A 27978-nucleotide genomic window follows, 5' to 3' on the forward strand; every position below is an offset into this window, starting at 1 on the left:
ATTAGATTTGACCTGACGTAGACCTAATGGGGTGTTTGGTATAAGTATTTGGTATAGAATGACGGGAAAGTGGGGTGAAAAATATTTAATTATCATGTTTTGGGTGAGTATTGTGAACAAAATCTCAGAAAATATTTTTCCCAGATATTTCTCTTTTCAACTACACACAGGTAAATAATTATGCCACAACTACACATAGACGAATAATTATGCCAATAATCCTTTGATATTTTTTTTGGATTCTGAATATAATATGTTGAGTCAAATAATTATCCCTTTTAAAGGGTATTCTGATATTTTCGATTCACATTTCCATCAATATTTTATTATCAACCAAATATAGCATAAGTAGAATGAACCCAACTTTCTCCACAAAATTTTGGCCAATCAAACACTATTTCGTAACTTATCAACAATAAACAAATTCTCGTACCAAATCCTCAACCGCTTGTTAGTATCCATTCTGACAAGTTGTTGTCGGCATACATCAATATTCAATGGTACTCAAATCATGGCAAGAAAAATGACATTGAACAATAACAAAATAATTTATGCGGTCAACAAAACTGGTTGATGAGAATATACTTAAAGGTGCATTTTTCTTAATAAATAAAATAAGCGAACAAAGAAAATTGTATGATATGAAATTATGAATATTTGATTAAAAGGACTGGTTTCAAGTCCCGAAAACTTTGCACGCAGAGATAGAAAATGGCCGGTGATCACGAAATCAACGCAGCTCTACGTATGCACTTTCACAATCTCTCTAACTGTTTTTTTTTTTTTTTTTTTCTAATCACTAAACTCTGCGTTTTTGCTTTTATTTTCAGTTCAAAACGAAAGCGCCTCCGAGCCGGACGGCGAGGATTCTCCGATCGAGCAGGTGGCACTCACGGTTCCGGTCACCGACGATCCGTCACTGCCTGTCTTCACTTTCAGAACATGGATCTTAGGAACTCTAGCTTGCGTTCTTCTCTCGTTCCTCAACCAATTCTTCTGGTACCGCAAGGAGCCGTTGTCCATGACGGCGGTCTCGGTGCAGATCGCGGTGGTGCCGCTGGGGCACCTGATGGCGTCGACGGTGACGAAGCGAGTGTTCTTGAAGGGGAAGAGGTGGGAGTTCACGCTGAATCCGGGGAAGTTCAACGTGAAGGAGCACGTGCTCATCACAATATTCGCCAATTCGGGAGCTGCTAGCGTCTACGCCATATATTTCGTGAGCGTAGTCAAAGTCTTCTATCGGAGGGAGTTATCCATGTTTATGGCGGCGCTGGTGATTATAACCACGCATTTATTGGGCTTTTGTTGGGCCGGACTTTTCCGACGGTATTTGGTGGAGCCCGCCGCTATGTGGTGGCCCCAAAATCTCGTTCAGGTCTCGCTTTTCAGGTACGTCATTCATAGTTCTTTATAAATAAGACACGTGTCATTAATACATAAGAAAGAAAATAATAATTTTTTAAAATATTAAATGATTCTAATTTTTAATTGATAATCTTTAATTTTTTAACTTTTGTTTTTGTGCGTTAACAAAACTTACAAAAAAATAATTATTTAATCTTAAAATTTGTCTCTTGAAAGAAGAAATTATTCAATCGAGAGATTTATGAATTACAATCAAACATAAGAATTAGTGTGCGTATTCAATTCAGGCTGCCCGTGGTCTCATTTTAAGCATAAACTCTTTAAAATTATTATTATTTTATGTAAAATCTTAATATAAAAATTAGAACAACAATGATTATTATTTTGACATGCCGAAACGGTAGTGGTTTCGATTCTTGAGAGTCATAACTTGTGGAGAGGTTCAAATTTGAAACCAGATCAGTTGACCTTATTAAGATTTTGGACACCGATTATTATTTACCTAAAAAAGGAAAAACTATTGCTTCATGTGAAAGAAAATGTTATTTATTTATTACCCGTATTTATGTAATTTACTTGTCATCTATTTTATAATATCTTATCTTCTATAATATTTTTGGTTGCTTAATAAGTCATTCTATACTTTGTTTGCATTATTGCTTAAGTTATTTTAAGTTCTTCATTTGTCGAAAGTTTTATTGTTTTGACTATTTTATAAAGAGTAATATGGTATTATAAAGCTTCCGCCAGGTTGAGGAAAGAGTTTTGGCTCATCGTGTGGGTCTATAATGTATAATCTTATGTTGTATTTGCAAGAGACTAATTAAATGAATAAAACCTGGAAGTCACATGACAACGAATCGAATCGCTGGGCTAATTTTCCTTTTATTTTGACTATAATAGGTCTCATGTAAATTCAAAAGCATAATTTTGCAGCTTCTTTTTTTTTTTATTTTTTAAATACTGCTATTTCGCGTTAAAATTATTTTTTACCAAAAAGTTATAGATGATGTATTGTGGCATTGTTTAAGCCCAAATCTTTCTAATGTGACCCCAACAATTATCCTCAACTTCTACCATGAAGAGAAATTTTAAACATTTTTTAGGATTTTATTATAAAGAGTAAACACCATTTTTAGTCCCTGACAATATCTACGAAGTCCTTTTTAGTCCCTGGCAATAAAAAAGACCAAATTGATCCCTGAAAATACAAGAAAATGGCCACTCTACATATTTGTGTAAGAGTATTTAAGGGTATCTTCCAGTTTTTAAAACTTTATATCCCGAGTTGTTCCCTAACTTGAAATTATTGCAAATTTAAAATTTTCCGCCTTTGTTAGTGCTGTTCTGCTTGGGTTCATCTTTTTATATTTTTCTACATTAATTAAGCTATCATATTTCATGCCACTACAATTGTGAGAGCAATGCAACACTATTTGAGAATAACCTATGCATAAGTAATGATGTGATTACGCGTAAATAATGCCACTGGCTTGAAGATATCTGTTCGACATTAACAGTCATAAGAGTTTGTGTTAAGGCATATTGAGTAGTAGAGTTGATAGCGTTTCTTGTGGTGATAATACTCATCTTGTGTTCTTAAGTCACTCTATGCCCAGAAAGGCACATGGCTGATGGAGTGATCCTCATGAAAATGATGGAGACTGGACGAATTCTGTTCAGTTGTATGTAGACATTTAGAGCAATTTTTAACTAACATATATAAGTGATCGTGTTTTTAACTGACTACATTTCTAATTCCATGTTATGCAAATCAATTTCATTATTCTTACACACAAAAAAATTGATATCAGGGCACTGCATGAGAAGGAGGAGAGGCCAAAGGGCGGGTTAACTCGGAATCAGTTCTTCCTCATAGCATTTGTGTGTAGTTTTGCTTATTATGTCTTCCCAGGCTACTTGTTCCCAATGTTAACATCACTTTCCTGGATCTGCTGGATGTTTCCAAGTTCTATTCTTGCACAACAGTTTGGTTCAGGGCTGCGTGGACTTGGAGTTGGGGTTGTTGGTTTTGACTGGTCCAGTATATGTGCTTATCTTGGTAGCCCTCTGGCTAGTCCTTGGTTTGCTACGGTTAATGTTGCTGCTGGTTTTGCCATTTACATATATGTTATCACGCCCATTGCTTATTGGCTGAATATTTACAAGGCAAGAAGATTTCCCATTTTTTCAGATGGTCTATTCATGTCCAATGGCCAAAAATACAACATTTCAGATATTGTAAACTCCAACTTTCGCCTTGATCTGGAGGCTTATGAGCGTGAGGGCCCTCTTTATCTTAGTATCAATTTTGCTATGGCATATGGCTTTGGTTTTGCTTGCCTTGCTGCAACCCTTGTTCATGTAATGCTTTTCAATGGGAGGTACAAGGTTTATTCTTTTTTTAATTTTTGAAACATTGTGTGTCAATGTGGGTTTTGAATTTAGTGTTTCAATGATGCAGTGAAATATTGCAGCTAAGCAAGTCTGCCTTCCAAGAGAAGAAGATGGATATACACACAAAGCTCATGAGAAAATATTATAAACAAGTTCCTGAATGGTGGTTTATTTGCATTCTTTTGTTCAACATCACGGCAATTATTTTTATATGCGAATATTATAATGAGCAACTCCAGCTGCCATGGTGGGGTGTGTTTTTAGCCTGTGGTGTTGCCATATCGTTCACACTTCCGATTGGAGTAATCAGAGCCACAACAAATCAGGTACAGATCTACGTTATACTACACATATTGCAATTTTGGTTATGTAATGGCAATTTCATCATTTCATGCGGTAACGTTATAAAATTTAATAGCAATTTCTGAGGTACAACACTGCACTGATGCAACAAGTAGGTGAAAGTTTATGGGCTGTTGGATTCTGCCAAAGAACTATACTCATTCAATTCAGTGGTTCATAAACTGGCATGCTAGCAGTTGCACTGTTGTAACTAAATCCATATTGCACCACGGAATTGGCTAAACTTAAATGGTTGAATTTGAAAGCTTTCAAAAAGTATAGGTGCTACCTCTGGTAAATATAACTGGAAATAGTTTGATATTGTACCTTGAATTCTCAAATGGGTAACATCAACAATTTTTTTGTTCCTGAGAAGGCACCAGCTTTGAATGTGATCGCAGAGTACATAATTGGATACGTCTACCCGGGATATCCTATTGCTAACATGTTGTTTAAAGTGTATGGGAACGGGAGTATGAAACAGGGGATTTTCTTTTTGGAGGACTTTAAGCTTGGTCACTACATGAAGATTCCTCCCAGAGCAATGTTCGTAGCACAGGTTTGCATACCCAGTCTTCCTCATCATTAATAGAAGTGAAGAATTATATTACAGTGAATTTTTATGTTGAGTAATGGTGCTAGCTCTAGCACTTGATCTTGGGCGATTAAAAAAAGAAAAAAAGAAAAAAAATAGTGACCTGCCCAACCTGTTCTTAATAATGATAAAACATGAAGTATCATTTACAAATTTACCATTTTCATGTTGGGAATGCAACCCAAAACCGCATCAGTTTGGGTTCACGGAGAAACATATGGGAGTTTTGCTTCTCTCTTTTGATATGAAATTTTTCAAAACGACATGTTTCTTCCTCCCCCCTCACAAAAAAATAATTATGATACATGAGATAACTTATTTGGAAACCCTTTCATGTTTTATCATTATTTTGCATAAGTCAGATTTGTGAATTTCATAAATTAGCCCATATATTTATTTTTTCTGTTTTATTATTGCTAATAGTTAATTGCATAAAACTTGTAAATATTAAATTAATGTTTTATTTACTTAAAATGTGGTTGGAAATATTTAATTGGCTATTATTTTGTATGTTTTAATGTTGTGATTTAATTGTTTTTTTGTTATTTTTTATTTTATGAGATAACTTAATATGTTTAAGATATTAACTTTCACAATTAATTTTAGAATAACATGTATTAGTGCGGTTAGTTGTGACCTCGTGCATCTACTTGATTAAGAGGTACTCAAGAAATATCCTTTTACGTACCTGGGATCAATTTTGCAAAAAAGTGATAAGATTGATGAGGATGCAAATCATAGAATCAGAACAGGTTGGATGAAATGACGGAGTGTATATGGGTTTCTATGTGATCGCAAAATTTCCCTTAAGCTAAAAGGAAAATTCTATAGGACAACATTAAGGCCTGCAATGTTACATGGAGCTGAATGTTGGTCGGCACATAGGCATCATGAGTATAAAATGGGAGTAGCATAAAATGAGGATGTATGGTTATACGAGGATGGATAAGATAAAAAATGAAGATATTCGACGAAAGGTAAAAGTAGTACCGGTAACTGTAAGATAAGGAAACATAGACTGAGGTGGTTTTGGGCATGCAATGAGACGGCTTCGAGATGCTCTTGTAAGAACAAAAGTTTGTTACCAAGAGCTCGACACAAAAAGAGGTAGAGGTAGACCGAAACTTATCTAGGGAAAAGTAGTTAAACAAGACTTAATGGAGTGAGATGTAGATTGACGGATGATGTGTCTTAGGACGGAATGGAGAAACGCTATAAGCAGGGTGGAAGGTTAAACTTGTTATTATTCCTATATTCCACATGATCCATTTTTAATTCTTTTTCTCTTCAATCCCCCCTTTCTTTGTTTCCCCTTCTTGTCTTTTATCTTATTTGCCCCTTCCCCAATTTTTTATTTTTTATTGTATTTTATTATTTTATTTTTATTTTTAATTTTATTTATTTATTTTTATTTGTATTTATATTTTATTATTTTATTTGTTTTAATCTTCTCTTATTTATCTTTGAGTTCATCGACTGACTTCAATTAAGTTGGGTTAAAGGTGCTGTTAATGTTGATATATTAGTGTGGTTAGTATTCAACTTTTTCTATCCATAACTGACTCTCGAATTTACTTTTGCAAACAAGTTTTCATTTTTTTTTAAATTTTTTTTCTCTTATCATATAATTCGTTACGGGGAAAAGTGTGTATCATTTTAAAGGATACACACTTATATCTTTTTAAGAGAGATAAAGGGACAAATTTGGAGAAGAGAGAGTGGAGAGAAAAATTTATAATTTGAAAATTGAAAAAACATACTACATTTATCTAAAAGGACCATCATTTTAAATGACAAACAATAAACCTTTAGTTATGACTCTCTTTAATGTTTTATTTTTTATTGTGGTCGAGATATACTTACATATTGCTCATACGTTCTCTCTGTAGTTTTTTTATAAATGGTTCACATTATCCGCTTATCTGAAAGTACCTTTTATCAAATATTCCCTTGCTTGCATGATTCCTTTTTAGATACTTGGCACCACCATATCTGCATTGGTGCATTTAGGAACGGCATGGTGGCTCATGAACACTATTCCAGACATATGCAATAGAGAATTGATTCCAGTAGGTAGTCCATGGACTTGTCCTAGAGATCATGTATTCTATGACGCATCTGTGATATGGGGCTTGATAGGGCCTCAAAGAATTTTTGGAAATCTTGGACATTACTCGGCCATAAACTGGTTCTTTTTGGCTGGGGCAATAGCTCCTATCTTGGTTTGGCTAGCACACAAGGCCTTTCCTGATAAACAATGGATTAGACTTATCAATATGCCCGTACTCTTAGCAGCAGTAGCTGAAATGCCTCCAGGTACCCCAGTGAACTACACTAGTTGGGTTCTTGTTGGTTTTGCCTCAGGGTTCATTGCTTACCGCTACTACCGTGGCTGGTGGAGCCGGCACAACTATGTCTTATCTGGGGGACTTGATGCTGGATTAGCCTTCATGGGAGTGTTGCTTTACTTGTGTTTGGGGATGAAGCAAATCAACCTAGATTGGTGGGGCAGTGATTTGGATGGATGCCCTCTAGCTTCTTGTCCAACTGCTAAAGGGATCAAAGCTGAAGGGTGCCCTCTTTACTGAGTTGTAGATGACATAATTGTGCAGTTATAGTAGTAAGTAACAAAGTTATTTATACATATCTCCCCAAAAAAGTAATGTTATTTGTATATAAATGTCTGTACAATTCTTGATTCATTAATGTTTGTAAGGTTGAGTATAAGTTTTGTAGAGGTTTCTCATATCGATGTAATGAATATTGATGTCAATTTGCATTCTATTTATGAATATGCCTATCAATTCACTATATGGTACATAAATGTTGACTTACGCCTGATTTTGGACTATAAAATAGTTATCTTGATGATGCTAAAGCCACTTATATATCTGGAAAGGAAAACACTTTCATTGGGTCACAGCCATACATACCTTATATAGAATTTTCTGGCAATTGAAACAAAGATATTTTCGAATATCTGCTCAATGCCGAGATTTAAAGTTTATAGGTATATTTTGAAGTCTAATGAAACTTATTATAATTATTGGAAGAGAGTCCTTTTCTACCACCACAAGCTTCAGACTGAGGAATAATTTTAAAAGTATTCCAAATTGGTAGATAGTTTTAAAATTGACCATACTTTACTCAATAACACCTCGCACTGCCACATACATAGTAAATGACATTAAACGTTTTGTCGTGTTAAAGCATGCGATATGAAACCCGTAATATTTGTCAGTCTACTTTCATTTTTTTTTATTATAAACTAGAGGTATCTTCCAGCTGAGCCAATGCTATTTGGGGCGTGTACATTGGATTGCCTTATCCAAAAAGTTTTTTTTTTTTCGGAAAAAAGTGTTTTCCATAAAAGTTAAAGTTATTTAAACTTTTAATTTTTTTTTTAAAAAAATGGCTTTTGACTTTTTTTTTTTAATATTTAAAATTTGTAGCTTAAAAAAAATAAATTTTGACTTTTTTTTATGACTTTCACTTTTTTCTAGGTAAAAAAATTAATTTATTACATTTTTAATAAAAAATTATGAATTTATTGCTATTTTGAAAATAATTGCCCATGTATTACATAAGCTGAGAATTCAAATTTTCCTACACACCCTTCGATTTGTATGCTGACATGGGTTCTACATCTAATTTTTTCTAACACATGGGTTCCACATGCTTTTTATCTTTACAACATGAGATTTCAATTCTCATTTAACATGAGAAATATAAAACCCATTACATAATGTCACACCTTAATTAGGTGGGAGGGGATATATGAAAAAAAAAAAATTAGGTGGCAGGGGTCACGCCCAAACCAGGTATCACTTTCTGGTGGGTCACGTCCAAACCAGGTGTACCAGTGACGCCTAAAATAGGCGTGATTCACTGCAATCTATAAATACCTCAAATTTTTTATTTTAATCATTTTACTCTCTCTAATACACTGGTGCTCTGTACCTTCCGTGGAAAATTGATTAGCAAAACTCTGTCAAAAAAGTAAAATTTTAATAGTTGCTATGTATAACTTGACATAGGATATTGTAACACACAAATAATGTTACGCACAATGTTACGACCACATCTTAACCGTTGATTTCCGCCAATCAACGATTATCATTTTTCAAATCAAACTTATAATTAATTATTAATTCGCAATAAATGATAATCGTTGATTGACGGAAATCAACGGTTAAGAAGTGATCGTAACATTGTGCATGATATTATTTGTGTGTCACAATATCCTATCCCGTATATCTTTAAATTACAAGTTTAAATTGCACTGACAGATTAAGAATATGTTAATGAATTACAAATTTATCAGTGACTTAAAAAATGTCAGTGACCAAAAAATATCAAATGATATAGAATATTTTCACGGGAGTGAAAATAATTATAGATATCTTACATAAGATCTCGCAATTTTTGACTGATCCGTGAAAAATCGAAACTTCTCAGAAAAAGAAAAAGAAAAACTGCTATGGAAAACAGAACGAACGAGAAAGCTTCATCTTTGAGATGGAAAATACTTCGTCAAGCTCTTCTCTCTCACCCTTCTCCTTCAAGCCAAGGTAATTCTTTGCCAAAATTTCTACGATTTCTTTGCCAAAATGCTTTTATTGGTTTTTATTTTTTCTAAATAATTTTTTAAATTTTTTTGCAGATGAACTATCTCAAAGGGGTATTAAGCGCATTTCAAGAAGGACGAGTCATGGATTCAACTTGATACCTTCTCATGTAATCGAAGATGAACGTGGATCAAACAAATGCGATGGTTCTTCCACTAGCACCAGGGATGCCCGTGTTTGTTACACTTTACCCATTCCTGGCGCTCCACAACTGTTTTTGACGTCAGTTTTTATGTTTTTCTTGCTTTTGGTGCTTACTCTGTTGGTTATGTTCCAAATTTCTTCATTGTTAGTTCTCCAAGCATCTAACTGATTGATTGATGCATGACAGGGAAATTGTCTATATTTCTTCTTCTTATCATTTTTTTTTTTTTGGTGAAATATGTTTTACATGAATGAACCTGATGAAATCTATAATTTTTAGCAAAAGAAATTACAGTTGCTTTAGGGTTTATTTTTGTTCATGTGCTTTTCTGTTTTTATTATAAATTTAGTTATTGAAGAAACTTCGGATAAGAGTGTTGGACAGTTGTGATAAAACTATACATTAATTTTTTATCTCAGTACCTCAACAAGAGAAGAGTGTTGGACAGGTTCTTATTTTCTTTCAGTAATGGTTTATCTCACAACAAACATTAGAAATTAGGAAAAATAGTTCTCAGAAAGTAAATTCTATCAAAACAGGCATACTCTAAATTGATTCTGGTTTTCCTATCACAGCACCTTACATTTAGTTTCTACAGAACATTTAGTTTCCATAGAAGTAAATGACAATCTCATTTTTGGGTTGAGCATTGATATGCTTTTGAATAATTATCTACTGGTATATTTTGTTTACGCAGACAAAGAGTGGACAACCGTGCCGACCTCAGTGATTTTGAGATTTGTGACAGATACAACATTGACAACACTGGGCTTGTCTGTAAGTTTCTTCACAACTCACAAGTACTCTTAGATTATTTCTTTTCTAAGCATGGAGGAACTAAAAAATTGGCAAAAAATATTTTCATCATTGTTGACTAAGAATATGGTGACGGATTTATACTCCTCTGTTGCGAACCTAGAGAAGTACAAGTTTTAATACCTCTGATCAGAATAAAGTGACACATAAGCTATAAGCTCATTATTAAAGTTTATATATTCTATATTGAAGTGAAGTCTTTCTTTTAGGACTACAACCAATTACGTTTGATTTTCAATATATGGTACAATTTGGTGTAGTTGGTTGGATTGTGTTGAAATTATAGGGTTTAGGAAGGGAAGCAAGAAAAGAGAGAATAGTCTGAAATTGATATTGGTTTGATATGATATGATACAAAAGACGAAGCAGTAATCTCCATTTATACTAATAGTAGACTCCTAATCCTAATTAAATTAGGAAACAAATCATAAAATATATGGAAATATGAAAATCATTCATAAGAGATCATCTAAGATACTCTAAACTATTCTAAGATATAATTATTGTAAAGAACCAATTCAACCCAAAAGCTTAAGCTAATGGGTGAGGGCTTTTTAATGGTTTTATATATCTCAGCACGCCCCCTCACACGAGAGCCCACTGGGCTTGAAGGGTGGATAATGCACAGGCCCACCTACTTGTGCGAACAAAGAAATTCCACTTGAAAGAAAGTGGGGGGCGGCGAGGATCGAACCCGGGACATGAGGCTCTGATACCATGTAAAGAACTAATTCAACCCAAAAGCTTAAGCTATTGGGTGAGGCTACATTAATGGTTTTTATATATTTCAACACGCCCCCTCACACGAGAGCCCACTGGGCTTGAAGGGTGGACAATGCACAGGCCCACCTACCTGTGCGAACAAAAAAATTCCACTTGAAAGAAAGTGGGGGGCGGCGAGGATCGAACCCGGTACACCGAGGCTCTGATACCATGTAAAGAACCAATTCAACCCAAAAGCTTAAGCTAATGGGTGAGGGCTTTTTAATGGTTTTATATATCTCAACACGCCCCCTCACATGAGAGCCCACTGGACTTGAAGGGTGGACAATGCACAGTTATAATATTATGAAATATTTTCTAAATATTCCAATCCTCCCCCTCGAGATGAAGCTTACTAAGCTCTAACCATGCTACAAATGAACCCTTTAAAAATAAAAAATAACCAAACAATATAATATAAACTCCACAAAACATGGCTAGAAAGGAACTCAGGGATGCTGCTGGAGACGTTGGAGAGACAAGCACAACTAGAAAGGTAATTTAGTTGGCATGTTGCATGACCAAGGAAGAAGAGATATTGATGGAATGATCATCTGTGAAAGTATCATGGCAAGCAATTATACACAATGAGAACTAAAACCTCTCCTTCAAGTTCATCTAGAATAGCATTTGGAAACTTCAAACTAGAAGAAAACTTGGGAGACCCAAAAAAAAATTAAATTTGAAATTGAGGCTGGTGTGCATCAGTGGCCATGAAGAATTTATTGCAAGGATGACTCCTTAGTGAGAAAGAATTCATCAATGTATGACTTATTTGTTAGAAAGAATTCACTGAAATGATCATCGGTGGGATTAGAAATATAGAATACGAAAAACACCGGATGGTTTGGGTCACCAAACAAATGTAAGTGTAGCAAATAGAAGTAGGTGCTAAACTAGGGCCAAGTAGACATGGCCAGGACAAAGACTGGGGCCAAAATACGTCTAGGACAAAGACTGGCAGGGCTAGACTTTATTTGGGAACACCTTCCAACTTTCTCCCACTCAAAGATATGCTTGCATTGGAATAGAACCAATTGGGCGGACAACATTAATAGATGAATTTTGTGTACTAGTGTACCAGATGTTGAGTGTTGATTCAGAGGGATTAATCATGCTTTAAGGCAATTTTGCTTAAGCAAAGGCTAGGTAAATTCAAAAGACCAAAGAACCCAAAGGAAAGGTGATGTGTCAACAGTGCTGGCTTAAAGGTGGGTATCAACGACCACTACCTAAACAATGAGGGTAGATCTGGAAAGAGGATAGTCATGTGACGCCAACAATAACTAGAATGATGGACATATGCGCTTTTACTTGCCAGAAGATGAAATGATGGCCTGATGGGTTGTGGCGGTGCGTGAAAGCTCCAATGATGGTGTAGCTTGGTGGTTTGGTTGATTAGAGACCACTGACGACAATGGTGTGGTCGGCGGTGTAGTTGATGCTGAGACAACAGTAGGTCTACACCAGCAATGGCGTAGAGGTGAGAGAGAAGGGAATATGTATATGTGAGAGTGCGTGGGAGATCAATTTGGCTTGAAACCACCAGGGATAGACCAATCTGGATGAGGTAAGATTAATGGTGTGATCATCGCCTTGAAAGTTTGCTGGACGGTGCAGTTGGCAGTGGTGGGCGATGACTGAAAAAACAATGACATGTTGTTGGAATGATGACACAACAAAAAAACACTTATGCGTGTGTGGGGAAGTAGTAGGTAGAAATGCCCATTGACAAAGATGCACCAGAGAGAAAAAGGTGATTGTAATTTGTGCACAGCTGACAAGAAGAAAAGAATCATGATGATAATGATGTCGTTACAATGAAGTTCTAAATTTTAGGAAACTTGATAGCGGAATATGACGAGGCAGGTCATAGACGATGGTACCACTCTAATACTATGTTGAAATTGAAATTATAGGGTTTAGGTAGGGAAGGAAGCAAAGAGAGAATAGTCTGAAATTGATGTTTGATATAATGTGATATGATATGTCACAAAACAATATACCCTATTTATACTGATAGTAGACTAAATAGTAGTTAATTGCGCCGCAATAGCACCGCGAGCCGCGCCGTATGGGCGTTGCAGTTCCTTGCAGCAAGAAATCGCGTCGCGTCGCACCAGAACGCAATAGCAACCATTGCGATCACATTTGCAGACATATTGCTGTCAAAAGGCAAAATGTCAATTTTGTCCTAAATTTAAATGTGTAATAGAAATTTTTTAAGGGTTTTTTAGTCTATCTGTGTCTCTCTTTGTCACTTCTTCTATCTCTGCCTTTAAAAAATGCTTCTTTTTGTCATTATTTCTGTCATATATCTATTTCGCTATTTCCGTAACCACAACCCGCTATAGCGCTATAGTATTTTTTGGGGTTGGCCACGACATACCGTAATCCGCATTTGATAACTTAGACTTCTAGTCCTAATTAAATAAGGGAAAAAAAATCATGAAATTTAAGGAAATATGAAAACCATTCCCAAGAGATCATATAAGATAGTCTAAACTATTTTAAGGTATAATAATGATATTATGGTATACGTTCTAGATTTTTCTAACAGTGTAACCCCTGTATTTTTAAGGTCTCTTTGTCTTAACTCTTAGTAAGCTTATTTGGGATAAGATTAGGCTGTTGACAACTATTTGGTGTAAACTTTTTGGGGGATTTCCCTTGTTAGATATGTTGTGGGCTTTACTCCATTAGTGTTTTCTCTTTTTCTTTATATATATATATATATATATATATATGTATATATATATGGGTTAAAAGTTTGTCATGTTACATGATAAACTTTTAATTTTCATGCACAAATAAACATATTTGGGATCCACCAAATTTTTTTTAAAAGAAAATAGAAAAAGGGCTGATGGGATTGTTGTTATCTGTGTAGGAAAGTTAACAGTTTGTCCTGTAACGTGACAAACTTTTAACCTATATATATATATATATACATATATATATATATAGGGTATGATGTTTGTCATTTTAAATGACATAAGTTATGTTATTTTAAGAGAGACATAGACACAAGGAAAGGAAATTATGGGGAAGAAAGTGGGTGGTTTTTTTTTTAATTTAAATTTTAAATAATTTTTTATTTATTTTGTGTCTATCTCTCATTCTCTCTCTTAAAATGACATAACTTTATGTCATTTAAAATGACAAACAGTTTTTCCATATATATATATATATATATATATATATATATATATATATAAACCATTCCCCATCAAACCCTGACTAGCGATGATGGGGTGTGGGCAATCCTTATACGCAACCTTACCTTTGCATATTTGCAAATAAGTTGTTTCTCGGATTAGAACCAGTGACCTTTTAATTACAAAGGAGTAATGTTGTAAATGTTAGAATTATCTATAGTTGATATTGTAATTATTTGTTTCCTTATTTGTAATTATTTGTTTCCTTATCTTCTTAGGACTCCTTACCTTTATAGTATTTGGATTTATTCCTTTAAGCACATTAGTCTTCTATATATTGTAACCTTTTGTTTGGATTCTATACACTAGCAATAATATTCACTTTTTCTTTCAAGTTGGTATCAAACTCTCAATCTGGGAGCCCTCTTAGCTTCCGCAGCTATCGCCTTGAGTGCAGAAACCTTTTTTGACAATCTCTGGTCACCTTGATGTCACAAGCTGCCACCGAAATTTTTTTTTGTGACCTCTTTGGACTGAGAAGACCATTGTTCATCTTAAAATTCCGCCATCTACTGATCTACAACAATTTCACGACTAGAAAAAGACCCCACGCTTCTCCAATTGAGCGTAAAAGCATCCAACGACTGTTCATATTCCGACCGACCATTTTTTCGGCAGTTTTTCACCTCTGACCACCACTGAACAGGTTGCACCATCGAAAACCACCATTCCACAAAAGCCAACTACCTTCCCAGCACGTGAAGGCACGTGCCGCCGCCGTTCTACCTTGGACCACCTCGGTTGTGATCGTCTTGCCTTCCTGATACTAGACCTGTCCTCACCTTCTTGATCAGACACTTTTCCAATAGTGGGTTTTTTATCTCGCCATAAAAATAGGATTTTTTTGGGTCACTCAAGCCTCCTTCGATCAGATCTGTCTTATTTGTTACCACTTGGGATGTTCAAAGGCTTTAGTGGTACTTACCCACTCTTTTTGTGTTGTTTATTTGTGTCTAATGGTTCATTTTTCATCTTTAAGCACTATGTCGGACGCTGAGAGCACTGCAACCGTTCCACCAAATGCTACACAACCTGTTACACACACCATGGCTTCTCTCTGTCCAAATGATCTTCGCACTCTCCATCAGAATTATCGTCTTAATGGAAAAAAATAATCTACAATGGTCCCAGCTACGTACGATCCTCGAAGGACGTCTTAGGATTGCTCATCTTGAAGGGATTGTCCTCGCCAAACAGATTCAAATTTTGCTGAGTGGGATGATGAAGGCTCTCTTATTTTGACGTTGTTATGGAACTCTGACTCCTGAAGTTAGTCAACATTGCATGTTCTTACATACCGTTCTTGAGATTTGGTACGTTCTTACGAAGACTTACTCAATGAAGCAAGATGTCACCACTTGCTATGATATGAGGAATATGATTTTTTCTTCCAAGCAGGGATATTTTTCTATGACAAAATATTATGGCATTATGAATGGATTGTGGATTGAGCTTGATCAGTATCAAAGTTTGACAATGGAGTGTAGCAAGGATGCAACCATCCTGGAGCCTCAGTTGAAAGTAATCGGATCTTTGATTTTCTTTGCGGCCTCAACTCTGAGTATGACATTATTCGGGTTCAAATTCTTGGTAAGGAAAAATTACCTTCTCTTTCTGAAGTTTTTCACATTTTTAGGGGTGAAGAAAGTTGCAGGGCTGTTATGATGGATGCCAAGTCGTTCAAATGGTTTGTTATGCTCTCATCTAACATCACTACTCCAGCCCTTTTTGACTCTAAGCCCACTGACATGTCTGTTATGATTTCGGCTAAGCCTCCTCTTCAAGGGTCCTTGTCTTCTAAGCCCTCTAAGCCCAACAAAGAGGGACATTGGTGCAACTATTGTAAAAGATCGGGTCACACAAAAGATGTTTGCTACTGTCTTCATGGGAAGCAATAGATTCTGGAGAAGCTTGGTAAGTCAGTCTCACGTGGTCAGTCATTTTTAACCTCCTCTGGTATCCCTACTGTGTATAAGGCCTTGCATGCGCCTGATGAGTTTACTACTATTCGTTATGAGGAATTAGATCGACTTAGGTGCGTGTTCGAATCTCTCAGTAAGCCCTTTGGTACTAGTGCTTTGGCTATGAATGGTAAAAACACATGCTCTCAATCTCTTATTGCTTTTTGCATTAATTTCAAAACCTCATAGATTGTGGATTTTAATATTGCCAGAACCTGCAATTGATGTGTGTGATCCATCAGCTACGGCTATAGTACGGAGACCAATAGTAGGATTATAAGAAAGAAAAAGATCATTGCAGCAAGTCATATGATCAGTAGTACCAGAATCCACAATCCATGAAGTTTTGAAATCAGTACAAGAAGCGATAAAAGAATGAGTGCATGAGTTCTTACCAGTCATGGCCAAAGTACAGTACTAGAAGGTTTATTGAGGGAGTCATATACGGACCTGAGCCGTTCCAATTCCTCACGGCGAACAGTAGTAAACTCACCAGGCATTTGTGTCTCATTCACCGGAGGAATGTCTGAAGGGGTCAAGAAAGATTGACCACGTCTCAAATCTTCACGTGAGGTGGCTTTCCAAGCTTCTCTAAAACCTGCTGCCTCCCATGAAGACGGTAGCAAACATCTTTTGTGTGACCTGGTCTTTTACAATAATTGCACCAATGCCCCTCTTTGTTGGGCTTAAAGGAAGAAGACCCCTGAGGTGACTTAGCTGAGATCATAGCAGACTCGTCAGAAGCAGTTGAAATAGTGACTTTAGATGAGATCATGACAGATCCTTCAGACAACTTGGTGTCCATCATGACATTCCTACGACTTTCTTCACCCCTGACAGTATGAAAAACTTCAGAAAGAGAAGGTAATTTTTACTTACCAAGGATTTGAACCCGAATAGGGTCATATTCTGAATTGATGCCACAAAGAAAGTCAAAGATTCGATGTCGTTCAACAGAGGAAGCCAGGGTGGTTGCATCCTTCCTGCACTCCATCTTCAAACTATCATACTGATCTAGCTCAGTCCATAATCCATTCAGATTTCCATAATACTCTGTCACAGATAAAGAGCCCTGCTTGGTAGGAAAAATCTTGTTCCTTAGATCATAGCAAGTGGCAACATCTTGTTTCATTGAATAGGTCTGATGAAGAATTTTCCAGATCTCAAGAGCAGTAGGTAAGAACATGCAATGTTGACTAACCTCGGGAGTCATAGAATTCCATAGCCATGTCATAATAAGAGAGTCTTCATCATCCCAATCAGCAAATTTTGGATATGCTTTGGCAATAACAGGTCCTTCAAGATGAGCAATCTTACAACGCCCTTTGAGAATTGTACGAACCAGCTGAGACCACTGCAAATAATTTTTTCCATTGAGACGATAATTCTGATGGAGAGCAGGTAGATCGTTTGGATTAAGAGAAGCAGCCATAGAGGATCTAACAGGTGGCTGAATTATCAGATTATCAGGCTGAATTGTCGGATTATCTTCAACGTCAGACATAAAATTTGCTAAAAAACTGACTGATCAGAACGATAAAGGTCGAATGTCACTGGAATAGTAACTAGGAGACCAGAACAGTAACAAATATGGCCGGAACAGTAACAAGGTGGCCGGAACAGTAACGAAGAGAAGAAGAAACACCGTGGGACGGCTGCAACGGGATCAAAAACCCAAGATAATCACAGATCCACACTCAGAAGGAGGCGAGCTGGTTTGTACTGGCCGCGCGTGAAGGGGGTGTTCCACGCGCCCCCACACGCCACTGCAGCTCCGGGAACGACGCGTCTCTTCCACGCGCGTGAGGGAGCGTCGGATAGGATCTCAAGGTGGGTCATGGACAGAGGAGGTCGCCTCGTCGTGGTGGTCACAGCCGTGGGTGAATTGTTGGAAAACTCGCCGGAGACGTTGGTCAACGACGGTCAACGGCGGTCAACAATGGAATTTCAACGACAACAGTGATTGGAACGTCGAACGGTGATCCTCTCGGTCCAAAAGGTCCCCCGGAAATATTTTCCGACGGCGGCTAATGGCGGCGAGAGGCGATATATAAGGATTCTCTTTTTTAAGACGGTAGATGCGGAAGCAGAGCCCTCAGGATCGAGAGCTCTGATACCAAATTGAAAGAAATATATTTGTATTATAAAACTGTGTGTTATCTGTACAAGAGTTCTCTATTTAAAGAGAATAAAGAAACCTAATGGGCTAAGCCCAAAATACTGACTATTGCAAAATTACCAAATAATAAAATAATTCTAGTATTTACAATATATATATATATATATATATATATATATATATATAATATATATATATATAGGGTTTATTGTTTCTCCTGTCACATGAGATAAAGTTATCTCTTGCAACCCCAAAACTATGTAGTTTTGAGGGTTAAGAGAATTAATGAGGGGTGTTTTGGTAAAATTTATATAATAAAGGTAATGAACAAAATTATCAAAACACCCCTCATTTATTCTCTCAACCCTCAAAACGATGTAGTTTCGGGGTTGCAGGGGATAACTTTATTTCCTGTGACATGAGAAACAATTTTCGCATATATATATATATATATATATATATATATATATATATATATATATATATATATAGGGCTTTACTTTTCTCAAGCCGCTTGACGTCCAACAAATAAATTCGGAGAATCATAACTATACAAAGGTTGATGAAAGCATTAAATGTGGGGAATTGCAACCAATCAACGGTATAAGATCTATTGCTGGACGTCTAGCAACTGGAGAAATGATTTTACCATATATATATATATATATATATATATATATATATATATATATAGTTATTTTCTTTTTGTAGGGAGCTATGTTGCACCGAGCCATGACACGACACGACGACATGTTAATTCTAAAAAATGTCATATTTCGACACGTTAGGACATGTTTTGATATTAAATAATATTTTTTAATATATATAACAGTCCATAATAAGTCGTATAACAAATTAAATATTCAAATTCCATAACATAGATATAAAGCAAAAGTAATTTTTGATAGCTTGTTAATTTTTTATGTCAAATTCCATACTAGAGGAAGCATTATAATTTATACTCAAATGTTCTGTTGTAAAAAAAAAATGCATTTCTGAAGTACTTTTATTTAATGTGTATTTAAGAGAAAATTAGGATTTACATTTTGGATGAAACATAGTAGTTGATCATTTCAGTTACTTAGTGTGTGTATGACAACTTTTCTGTTCTCTGACTCTATTTTTGGATAGCAATAATTTTTTTATCTTTATGCATAGGAAGAGTTTTTGGGCAGAAACACATTATAATAGAGAGTTTCTTTTTTATTTTTTCAATTTTCAAATGCTGATAACACATTCCACAATTTGTACTTAATAAATAGTGTGCCTGAGAATGAAGAAACAAAAAAAAAAAAGTTGTTTCTTCCTTTTTTAGTTTTTGTTCCCGGGTTACCCGTTCATTCTTTGGAATAAAAAAATAAACCGGATTTATTAAACACAATTTCTAACTGTTTCTGGTCCCCAGATTAAATTTTTTTAAAAAAATATGTTTTGGGAATGCTGTCATGCTCACCCTTACAATTCTTAATATCTTTTAAATCGTGATCCTGACTTCGTCTTTTTTTTCCATAGTCCGTGCTTATAAACTCACTATGTCTTCTGCAGGTAATTGGCCATCAGAAGATGTTCTTGCTCATTATTGCTTGTCACATGCAGATATATTCAGGTCTGAAGATTTTATTCAAATTTGAATAACTAAATTTTATTTTTCCTCTTTTGTTCTTCTGTTTATTGCAAGCATCTTTTCCACTGTCATTCTCTGTCACTGTGACCTTGTGCTGGTATAATTTCTTTGTATGCATTTATTCTTTTAGGTCTAAAAAAGTTATTGAGCTTGGTTCTGGCTACGGCTTGGCTGGATTTGTAATTGCAGCTGTTACTGAGGCATCAGAGGTTGTAATGTCAGATGGAAATCCACAAGTAGTTGATTGTATCCTTTTGGGTTTAGTTATATGTAGTTCTTAAATTCTTAGGATTTTAAAAGAGAGAATTAATTGTATTTTAAAGAATTCAATACTTTTTTGGTAACCCGATCTAAAGAATGGTACTTCAGTGCCTTCTGGGTATAAATTTAAACAATTTTTTTCTCTTTTTATGATAATGGGAATAAACGTGAAACGACTGGATTAAGATCTGGTGATCACCTTTTAAACTTCTGTTCATAAAAGAGGTTAGGTGTCTTATATATGTAAAATATACTTTTGATAGCACCTCTGATGCCATAGTTGGTTGATTTGTTTCCCTAAACCTTGTTTGAACTTATTTGCTGAAGTGTTTTTCACTGCAGTTTGATGTCTTCTAACAGGGAAGATAGGGTGATTAGTGATAGACGAACTTGGTGAGAGGCTTTGAAAGTTTTACCAGAGAGTTGAAGTTGACCAATCAGATGAGTTTGATTGCAATTTCGTGATATTTTTTTGTGCTCTCTGTAGACTTATGTGTCCTACTTCTGACAATATGGAAGTGATAGTCTAAGAGTGTGGACAGTTATTCTACATATCAATTTCAGTGTTTTTTTTTTTAGTTTTCTTACGGACAGGAAAAAACCACTAAAGAAAAAATATTAGAAAAGCAAAGCTAGGTAATAGGTTGGGAAGTGATAGAAAAAATTGGTGAAAGTTTTTTTAGTCCAACGCAGTAAATTGCTAGTTCAATTTTTTATTTTTTTTTGAAAAAACAAAGGTGAAAGCAAAGCTACACTGTCAATATGTGGACAAACAGAATGGTAAGTGATAGAAAAACTTGGTGAAAGATTTCTTATTCCTGCGCTGTAAATTGCTAGCTTATTTATTTTTTTAATTGAAAGTAAAGCTAGTCTTTCATACCTGGACAAACAGGTTAGGGAAGTAAAAGAAAAACTTTGTTGAAGTTTTCTTATTTCTGTGCAGTAAATTGCTAGCTTGTTTCTATTTTTATTAAATGAAAGTTTCTGTTATTTGACTTAATTTTAAGAGTTTGGCTGGCTTGTCTTTGCCTTTTGATTAGGGGAGAGTAACTTTTTTAGGGGAGACACAAACACGTTTTGTTTTGCAGGGCATAAGAAACAATATTCTGGATTCTAGTAATAACAAGAACTTACTAGTATAATTACTAGACAAGAGCGATGAGCGTCTCAAGGCTGACCTCCGACCCACAATCCCAGCACTAGGTCTTCTGGGGGACCGCCTTTGAATGAGCCTCCATTAGAAGGGCATAACCTTGCACCTCACGTCTCTGTGCTTTTTTTGGGTGACCCAACGGTGTGACTTTTTAATGGGGATCACTATTTTCAATATTACAGTGTTAGGCATTTATTAGTGTCTAGTAATAAAAAGATTAGATTGGTGTCAATCCTAAATTGTTATCAATTATAAATAGCATTTATTGTTTTTACCGTTTTAGCTCAATGCTTGTTATAAAAGGTTAGTTGACTACGTGGAATAAACAAGAAAATTACTTCCTTCCAACAATTTTCTGATTTTCTTCTCTCTCACTCTCAATCAAGCTCTCATTCTTGCATCTCTCTCTCCCTTTCTCTGATTTCAATAAAAACTCACTTAACAGATGATAACAGTAAATCCAGAACTGATGTACAATCTTATGCACAGTTCTGGTATATATAATTATACTTGGTTTACATTTAATCCACAGAAGGGTGGGGTGTGTATGTGTTAACAAGTGCTCTGAACTCTGAAGCTGGTTCAAGTTTCAAATGAGTCTTGCAGAGGACAACTCTGACTTGGACAAGCATTTGGGCTACCTACAGCTTTTTTTGTTGCATCTGCATAGATCTAATTATTATGTTAGCTTAAAAGTTCTTTAAAGCACAAACTTCTTTTGATTTTTAGGTTTAAACTGGTACGTAGCATCTGATGTTCGATATATGAATATGTTAGTAAAACCATTTATAATTTGAAGTTGAAACATTGAAGCAAAAGTATAGACAACTAACAATTTAAAGATAGAATTTTTTTAAAGAACTAGGGGGCGTTTGGTTGAGGAGAAATTTTTTGAATACTAAGGAAATAGAATTGATAGGGAAATGATAAGAAAGTTAGATAAAGTGAGATAGATAGGAAAATGTTAAAAAAAATTGTTTGGTGGGGAAAAACTTTACTGGGTGTTTTGCTTCATTTTCCTAGCTATCTTTGAAAAACCACATACAAATTGGCTTTCCTAACAGTAGATTTTCCTAGCTATCTACCACAAAATGCTGAAATCTATGCAAATCACTTAGATGGGGAAATTGAAGAAAATCGTGAACCAAACATGGCTGTTTTGCTTTTCCACTTTCACTTGCATAGACATCCTCAAGAATACCCCCAACCAAACACCACCCTAATGTAGTCTGTTGGTATTAATACCAGCTTGTGTGCTTCAGCGTCCTTAACCCATTGCTTTTGGGTTGAACGCTCCTGTACATATTTGTCGATTCTCACTTTGTACTTAATGAGAAATTTCTCTTCCCATTGTGCATGCTCATCCCCAATCATCGAATAACTAAGGCTCCGTCCTTTTTTTTTAAAAAGAAAAGAAAAGAAAAGAAAAAAACAATTGCTTGCAGCAATAGCCCTTTTGAGAATGTGCTGTTGTCATGAAATATTTTCTTGTTCAATAGGATTGCTTTTCCATGACATTCAGATACTCAGCGTAACATTGAGGCCAACTCTGGAGCATTTGGGGACACAATTGTGAAGTCTATGATGCTTCACTGGAATCAGGAAGATACTTTTAAAGATGCTGACACTTTTGATATCATTGTTGCAAGTGATTGGTAAGATTTTCTTTGAATTTTCAACTGTTACATACCTGGTTTCTATACCTCTTTTTCCTTTCTTAGATGAAAATCTTATTTGCAGTTCTAGTGATACAGCTGTAAGCCTGTAACTGCTTACTTAATGGAAAATGTTATTTCATGACTTTTACATCCTTTTTTTTATTTTTATTTTTAAAATAATTTGGATAAGAGCCAGCCAAAGAGTTCAGCGTAGTTGGTAAGCATGAGGCTCTAAGTCTCTTGTTTTTCTGGCAGAAGCTATCTCTTTTTCTGATGAATAAAATTTTTCTTTCTTGTTATTGTTGGCAAATGGCGTTACTTTTCTTTGTTTTCTTTTGTTAACTTTTTAGCAGTTTCAATTTTTAAAGTTGGATATGTTCAGATATCTAAATTTATTCTCAAGTTGATAAAAGGCTGTTATATCTTTATACGAAATGCATTGGCAGATTCACATGCATGCAGCTTGACTCGCTTTTTGTTTTGGTCTTTATGCTATCCTTATCTTTATATTTACGACATTGATTGGTCATTTTCACAGCACTTTCTTTAAGGATTTTCACCGAGGCCTTGCTCGTATTGTCAAACACTTATTATCAAAAGCAGGATCTTCTGAGGCTATATTTTTGTGCCCTAAAAGAGGCAACTCATTGGACCTGTTCTTGGAAGTGGCTGAAGAAAATAGCTTGCATTTCAGTGTAACAGAGAACTATGACAAAGATGTTTGGAAACGTCATGAGGGATTCTTAAATGGAGAAGATAGGGACTGTTGGCCCAGTTATGAGAAAGGTCACTGCTATCCACTCTTAATCAGAATTACCCTTTGAACTTGCTTTCAGATATTCTGCCTGGGGCCTTCTTCCACCGTTGGTTGACACATGTTAGAAAGAGATAAAGTGCAAATCTATTCCTCTAACTCTGGAAATGCCCGAGTATAGACACTAACCAATGGCACGCTTTCATTGCACAAAATATTGTTTTGTTGGGGTCACATCTTCAGCAGACAGCACTATTCTCAGCCAAGAAGGCTCAAATGAATATGAAGCGTATGCGGTGATTCACCTCAAGTGAATATTAAAATTTCGGTCCCAAAAGTACTGCAGATTATTTAAACTTTTTTTCTTATCCACTTGGTCTTTGCAACCTGAAAAAAAGAAAAAGGTAAAGAAGAAAGTAATTAGCAGTTTTGCGTGTGGTAGATTATTAAAATAGCAGGTTAGATGAATCATGTGTGGATTTATTATGGTTTTATAATTGTGATGGGATCTTGCATATGCTACTGGTTTCTGCATTGCAACTTTTGACAGAAAAAGGTTCCTTATCTAAGTTATCTTTGTTGAAGCATCAAAGTTACGAGACTATAAAGCTTTCAGAAGAGCAGTCCATCGAGTAAACAAAGCAACTCCACCATGGGATGAAGCTAGCAATTGATTCAATTAAACTAGAATTTAATGCAAGTGGAGGATTCTTGCTTGCTTTTTCCTTGTAAGTAACAGTAATGGGGTGTGCTGTCTTTGCGGTGAGAGATTATTCATAGACTTGACTCGGGAGTCTTAGCTATTACGGAAGCAACTATTAATATTAATTTCCACATATTGCTTTGTTGATTGGACTCGTCTAAATGTCCCCTTGTTGTACCCTTGCGGATGATATTGCGATCCCTAGTGTCTGGTTGGTAGAAAAAACAGTGCGGGCCAGACACAACCTTTAAGACAGTTCATATTCGGTTATAATAATATGAGTTTTATTAATCTCATGTTAAATGAGATAATTATCAAATTAGTGGGCTCCACTACCTGAAAAAATAAAATAAAAATAAAAAAAAAGTGACACAATTATCGAAGGGTGTGTAGGAAAGAAAATTTATCTCATGTGACATGAGAATAGTTTTTTCCTAATAATATACATACTAGCTGCTATTTTAGTTATGGTAAATACTAGTTTCATCTTAGGAGGTTAGTTATTTCATGCCATAAACATAAAGCATATAAGATTTATTATTTTTAAAATAAATAAATGTTTACTTACCTTTTGATGTATAAGTAGGAGAAATATGTTATTCTATGTAACATGAGAAAAATATATCCCTTCAATTAATATTAAAAAAGTTTCCTAATTGTTGAATCTACGAGTCCGCTTTTCCGCAAGAAACATATTTGGTTATAGCAGACTTGCCTATCCAAGAAACATGGGAAGCACTGAAATAATCTTGCAAAAAAGTAACTGTAAACTACCAACGACCCACCAGTTTTGAACTTTAGGATTGTTTGTAATGTTTTTAGAATTTTGTCAATGTTCTGCTTGTTTTTACCGCGTCGAGGGACCTAAGTAGAAAAATTATTTGAACTTTATGAATCTTTTTAAAAACCTCTAAAAATATAAGATTCGATTAATTTTTTTTAAAATTATTTAGACTTGTTTAAAAATTTGATAAAACTATAAGTAAAATAAGTTAACCTAAGATTGATTAAGCACAATAAGCATGAAATGGACTAAGGAAGCCATTTGTAAACAGTAAACACGGACAAGAGAATTAACCCCCTATTTGTTAGAAAATAATATAAAATATAAAAAGGTCCTTATTCAATTTCTTAAAGTTTTGGGTTAAAGTGATTCTTTGTTTAAGGTGTTGGGTGATGACTTTTTTAATGATTTATATTAGAGTTTGATGTTTGTCATTTTAAATGGCATAAGTTATGTCATTTTAAGAGAGATATAGACACATGAAATGAAAATCATGGGAAAGAAAGTGAGTGATTTTTTTTATTTAAATTTTAAGTAAAAAAATAATTTCTTGTGTCTATCTCTCTCTTGAAATGACATAACTTTATGTCATTTAAAATGACAAACACTTTTTCTTTTATATTATTTTCTAACACACCCCCTCCTCATGTAAAAGCCCCTTGAACTTGAAACGTGGTTATTGCTTTTTTAACGATTTATATTATTTTTTAACACACTCTCACATAAAAGCTCTTTTAAATTTGAAATATGGATTCTCCTCAACTTCAGCACTCAATACTGTAACTGTTTTTTTCTGGTGCGTATGGAATCAACTAAAAGGTAGGTGTAGTCGACTATATATAAGAGCACTCGAAGAAAAAAAATTAACCTAAACAATTTTTTTTTTCTTTCTAACCTCTTAGTTTGCATGCAGTCGACTACATGACTCTTGTAGTGAACAACTAGGATTCTCTAGAATTGTGTTTCAAATGCAAAACAGGAAAATATAAACTTGAAAGTTTTGGTAGTGGACAACATTGTGTGTAATCGACTACAAGAGTTGAAGATTATCGAAATCATGAAAGAGTATCTTCTTCCACAATTTCAATCACCAATGGCACCCAAATGTAAACTAGAGACAAACTACCCTTGCATTCAATGTTTGCATCAACAAATGCAATAGGACATATTCTATTGTCGGTATCCAAACTCCAAAGACACCGTTGAAAGACACTGCACCATAAAGGCTCTTCGAATGGCATCTATCTAAAGTCCAAAGAAAGGTTCTTCATCCTTTGAGTGAGAACAAATCTTCACGGTACCTAATTTTTATTTCTGTTATGAACTGATACATATCGTAACAATCTATTCAAGCCTAATTGCTACAAGATCAAAGTATAAGATCTCTATCCCAACAATCATGTCAATTAGCAAACACTCTAGAGGTATCCAAGGCCCATACCCAAAAGGTAAACGCTATAAATAAAGGCTAAAGACTCGAGTTATATACTTTTGAACTTACTTTATGTTGTAAATAATTATATTTGTTTATTTCCATTCTAGAATCTTCTTTGGGCTTAACCCATTAGGTTATTTAATATTTTTAATTAGAGAGCAATTGTACATATGTAATACACAATTATCAAATAATATCATCCCTTTTTCAACTTGGTATCAGAGCTCTCGATTCTGAGGGCTTTGCTTCTGCGACGGTCGCCTTTAGAGCGGAACCCTATTTTTTTGCCTCTAGCTTCCACCAGCCGCCACTGGAAATTTTTTTCAGGGATCTTTTGGACCAAGAGGACCACCGATACACTCCTTTTTCCCTAATCTATCAATCTACGGATACTTCCCAGTCACAAAACGACCCAAACAACCACAAAACATTGTTCCTGTGATCCAAACAGCCCAAAAACACCGTTCCTGCTACTGTTCATCACCAGAAAACATTGTTACGGTGACCTTTAGAACTTCGACTAGCCACAGATAGGACCACTACCTCCGGAAGACCTCGTCGTGCTAAGCCCAAAGCCGCCGGAAGCCTCCCGAGCTTTCACACGCGGCCTCAATTCTTTGCGCGTGGGACTCACGCCCTACCACTTCCCTGGCATGTGACGGCGCATGCAGCCACCGTTTTGCCTCGAACCACCACGGTTTTGATCATCTCTTCTTCCCGATTCTAGATCTGTGTTTTTCTCTTCATTCAGACGTCATCTGGGTTTGCGTTTATGTGGTTTTCACCTCAAGTTGCAGTCTTTTTGGCCCTTTTTTTGGTTCCTTTTGGCAGATGTGATAATTCTGCCTCTGTTTGGACTCTCCAAATACCTTTGGGGTAATTTTTTATAATTTGAGATTGGTTTGTTTCTTTTGAGGTTATTTTAGCATTATAGCAGGTTCCAATGGTGCATCTTCGAAATTTATTTCTATTCGCCGAGATAAGTTGGAGCGGATTCGGACTATGCTTGATTCTCTGAGTAAGCCATCTAGTACTAGTGCTTTGGCTATGAATGGTATGAGTTCCACTACTCATTATTTTCTTGCTTCTTGTACTGATCTTAAACATTCTTGGATTATCGATTCTAGTGTTACTGATAATATGGCTTATTGTCCTGACTTCTTTCTTTCTTATAACCTAACTATTGGCACCTATACGATAGCCGTAGTTGATGGCTCACACACATTAGTTGCAGGTTCTGATAACATATATTTACAGC

General features: G+C 35.4%; 2 protein-coding genes across 3 annotated transcripts; both read left to right on the forward strand.

Moving 5' to 3' along the window:
• Window positions 1–484: 484 nt before the first annotated feature.
• LOC133301541 (oligopeptide transporter 7-like) lies at window positions 485–7509 on the forward strand. Its single transcript, XM_061501185.1, has 6 exons — window positions 485–745; window positions 831–1389; window positions 3180–3749; window positions 3830–4088; window positions 4481–4663; window positions 6673–7509. The coding sequence occupies exons 1-6, from the start codon at window positions 712–714 to the stop codon at window positions 7285–7287; spliced, it is 2220 nt and encodes a 739-aa protein (XP_061357169.1). The 5' UTR covers window positions 485–711; the 3' UTR covers window positions 7288–7509.
• A 1630-nt stretch (window positions 7510–9139) lies between these two features.
• Window positions 9140–24708, forward strand: LOC133301542 (calmodulin-lysine N-methyltransferase). Of its 2 annotated transcripts, none has more exons than XM_061501186.1 (7): window positions 9140–9270; window positions 9363–9549; window positions 10170–10249; window positions 19894–19954; window positions 20103–20218; window positions 22909–23041; window positions 23583–24708. In XM_061501186.1, the coding sequence occupies exons 1-7, from the start codon at window positions 9180–9182 to the stop codon at window positions 23866–23868; spliced, it is 954 nt and encodes a 317-aa protein (XP_061357170.1). In that variant the 5' UTR covers window positions 9140–9179; the 3' UTR covers window positions 23869–24708. The 2 variants fall into 2 exon arrangements, with proteins under 2 accessions (XP_061357170.1, XP_061357171.1); XM_061501187.1 differs by having other exon boundaries at window positions 9154–9264.
• Window positions 24709–27978: the final 3270 nt, after the last annotated feature.

The sequence above is a fragment of the Gastrolobium bilobum genome, unplaced genomic scaffold (assembly GCF_033153095.1).
Source record: "Gastrolobium bilobum isolate Gb01-03AN ecotype WA unplaced genomic scaffold, APGP_CSIRO_Gbil_v1 utg51140, whole genome shotgun sequence".
In the NCBI taxonomy this organism is placed as follows: Eukaryota; Viridiplantae; Streptophyta; class Magnoliopsida; order Fabales; family Fabaceae; genus Gastrolobium; species Gastrolobium bilobum.

Bases quoted from the DNA above. Each gene is read 5' to 3' on its own strand.
- LOC133301541 (XM_061501185.1), top strand. From the start codon at position 712: ATGGCCGGTGATCACGAAATCAACGCAGCTCTAC. The intron at 1,390-3,179 runs GTACGTCATTCA...AATTGATATCAG, and splicing joins GTTCAGGTCTCGCTTTTCAG to GGCACTGCATGAGAAGGAGG. The intron at 4,089-4,480 runs GTACAGATCTAC...GTTCCTGAGAAG, and splicing joins TCAGAGCCACAACAAATCAG to GCACCAGCTTTGAATGTGAT.
- LOC133301542 (XM_061501186.1), top strand. From the start codon at position 9,180: ATGGAAAACAGAACGAACGAGAAAGCTTCATCTTTGAGATGGAAAATA. The intron at 10,250-19,893 runs GTAAGTTTCTTC...TGTCTTCTGCAG, and splicing joins TGACAACACTGGGCTTGTCT to GTAATTGGCCATCAGAAGAT. The intron at 19,955-20,102 runs GTCTGAAGATTT...TTATTCTTTTAG, and splicing joins TCACATGCAGATATATTCAG to GTCTAAAAAAGTTATTGAGC.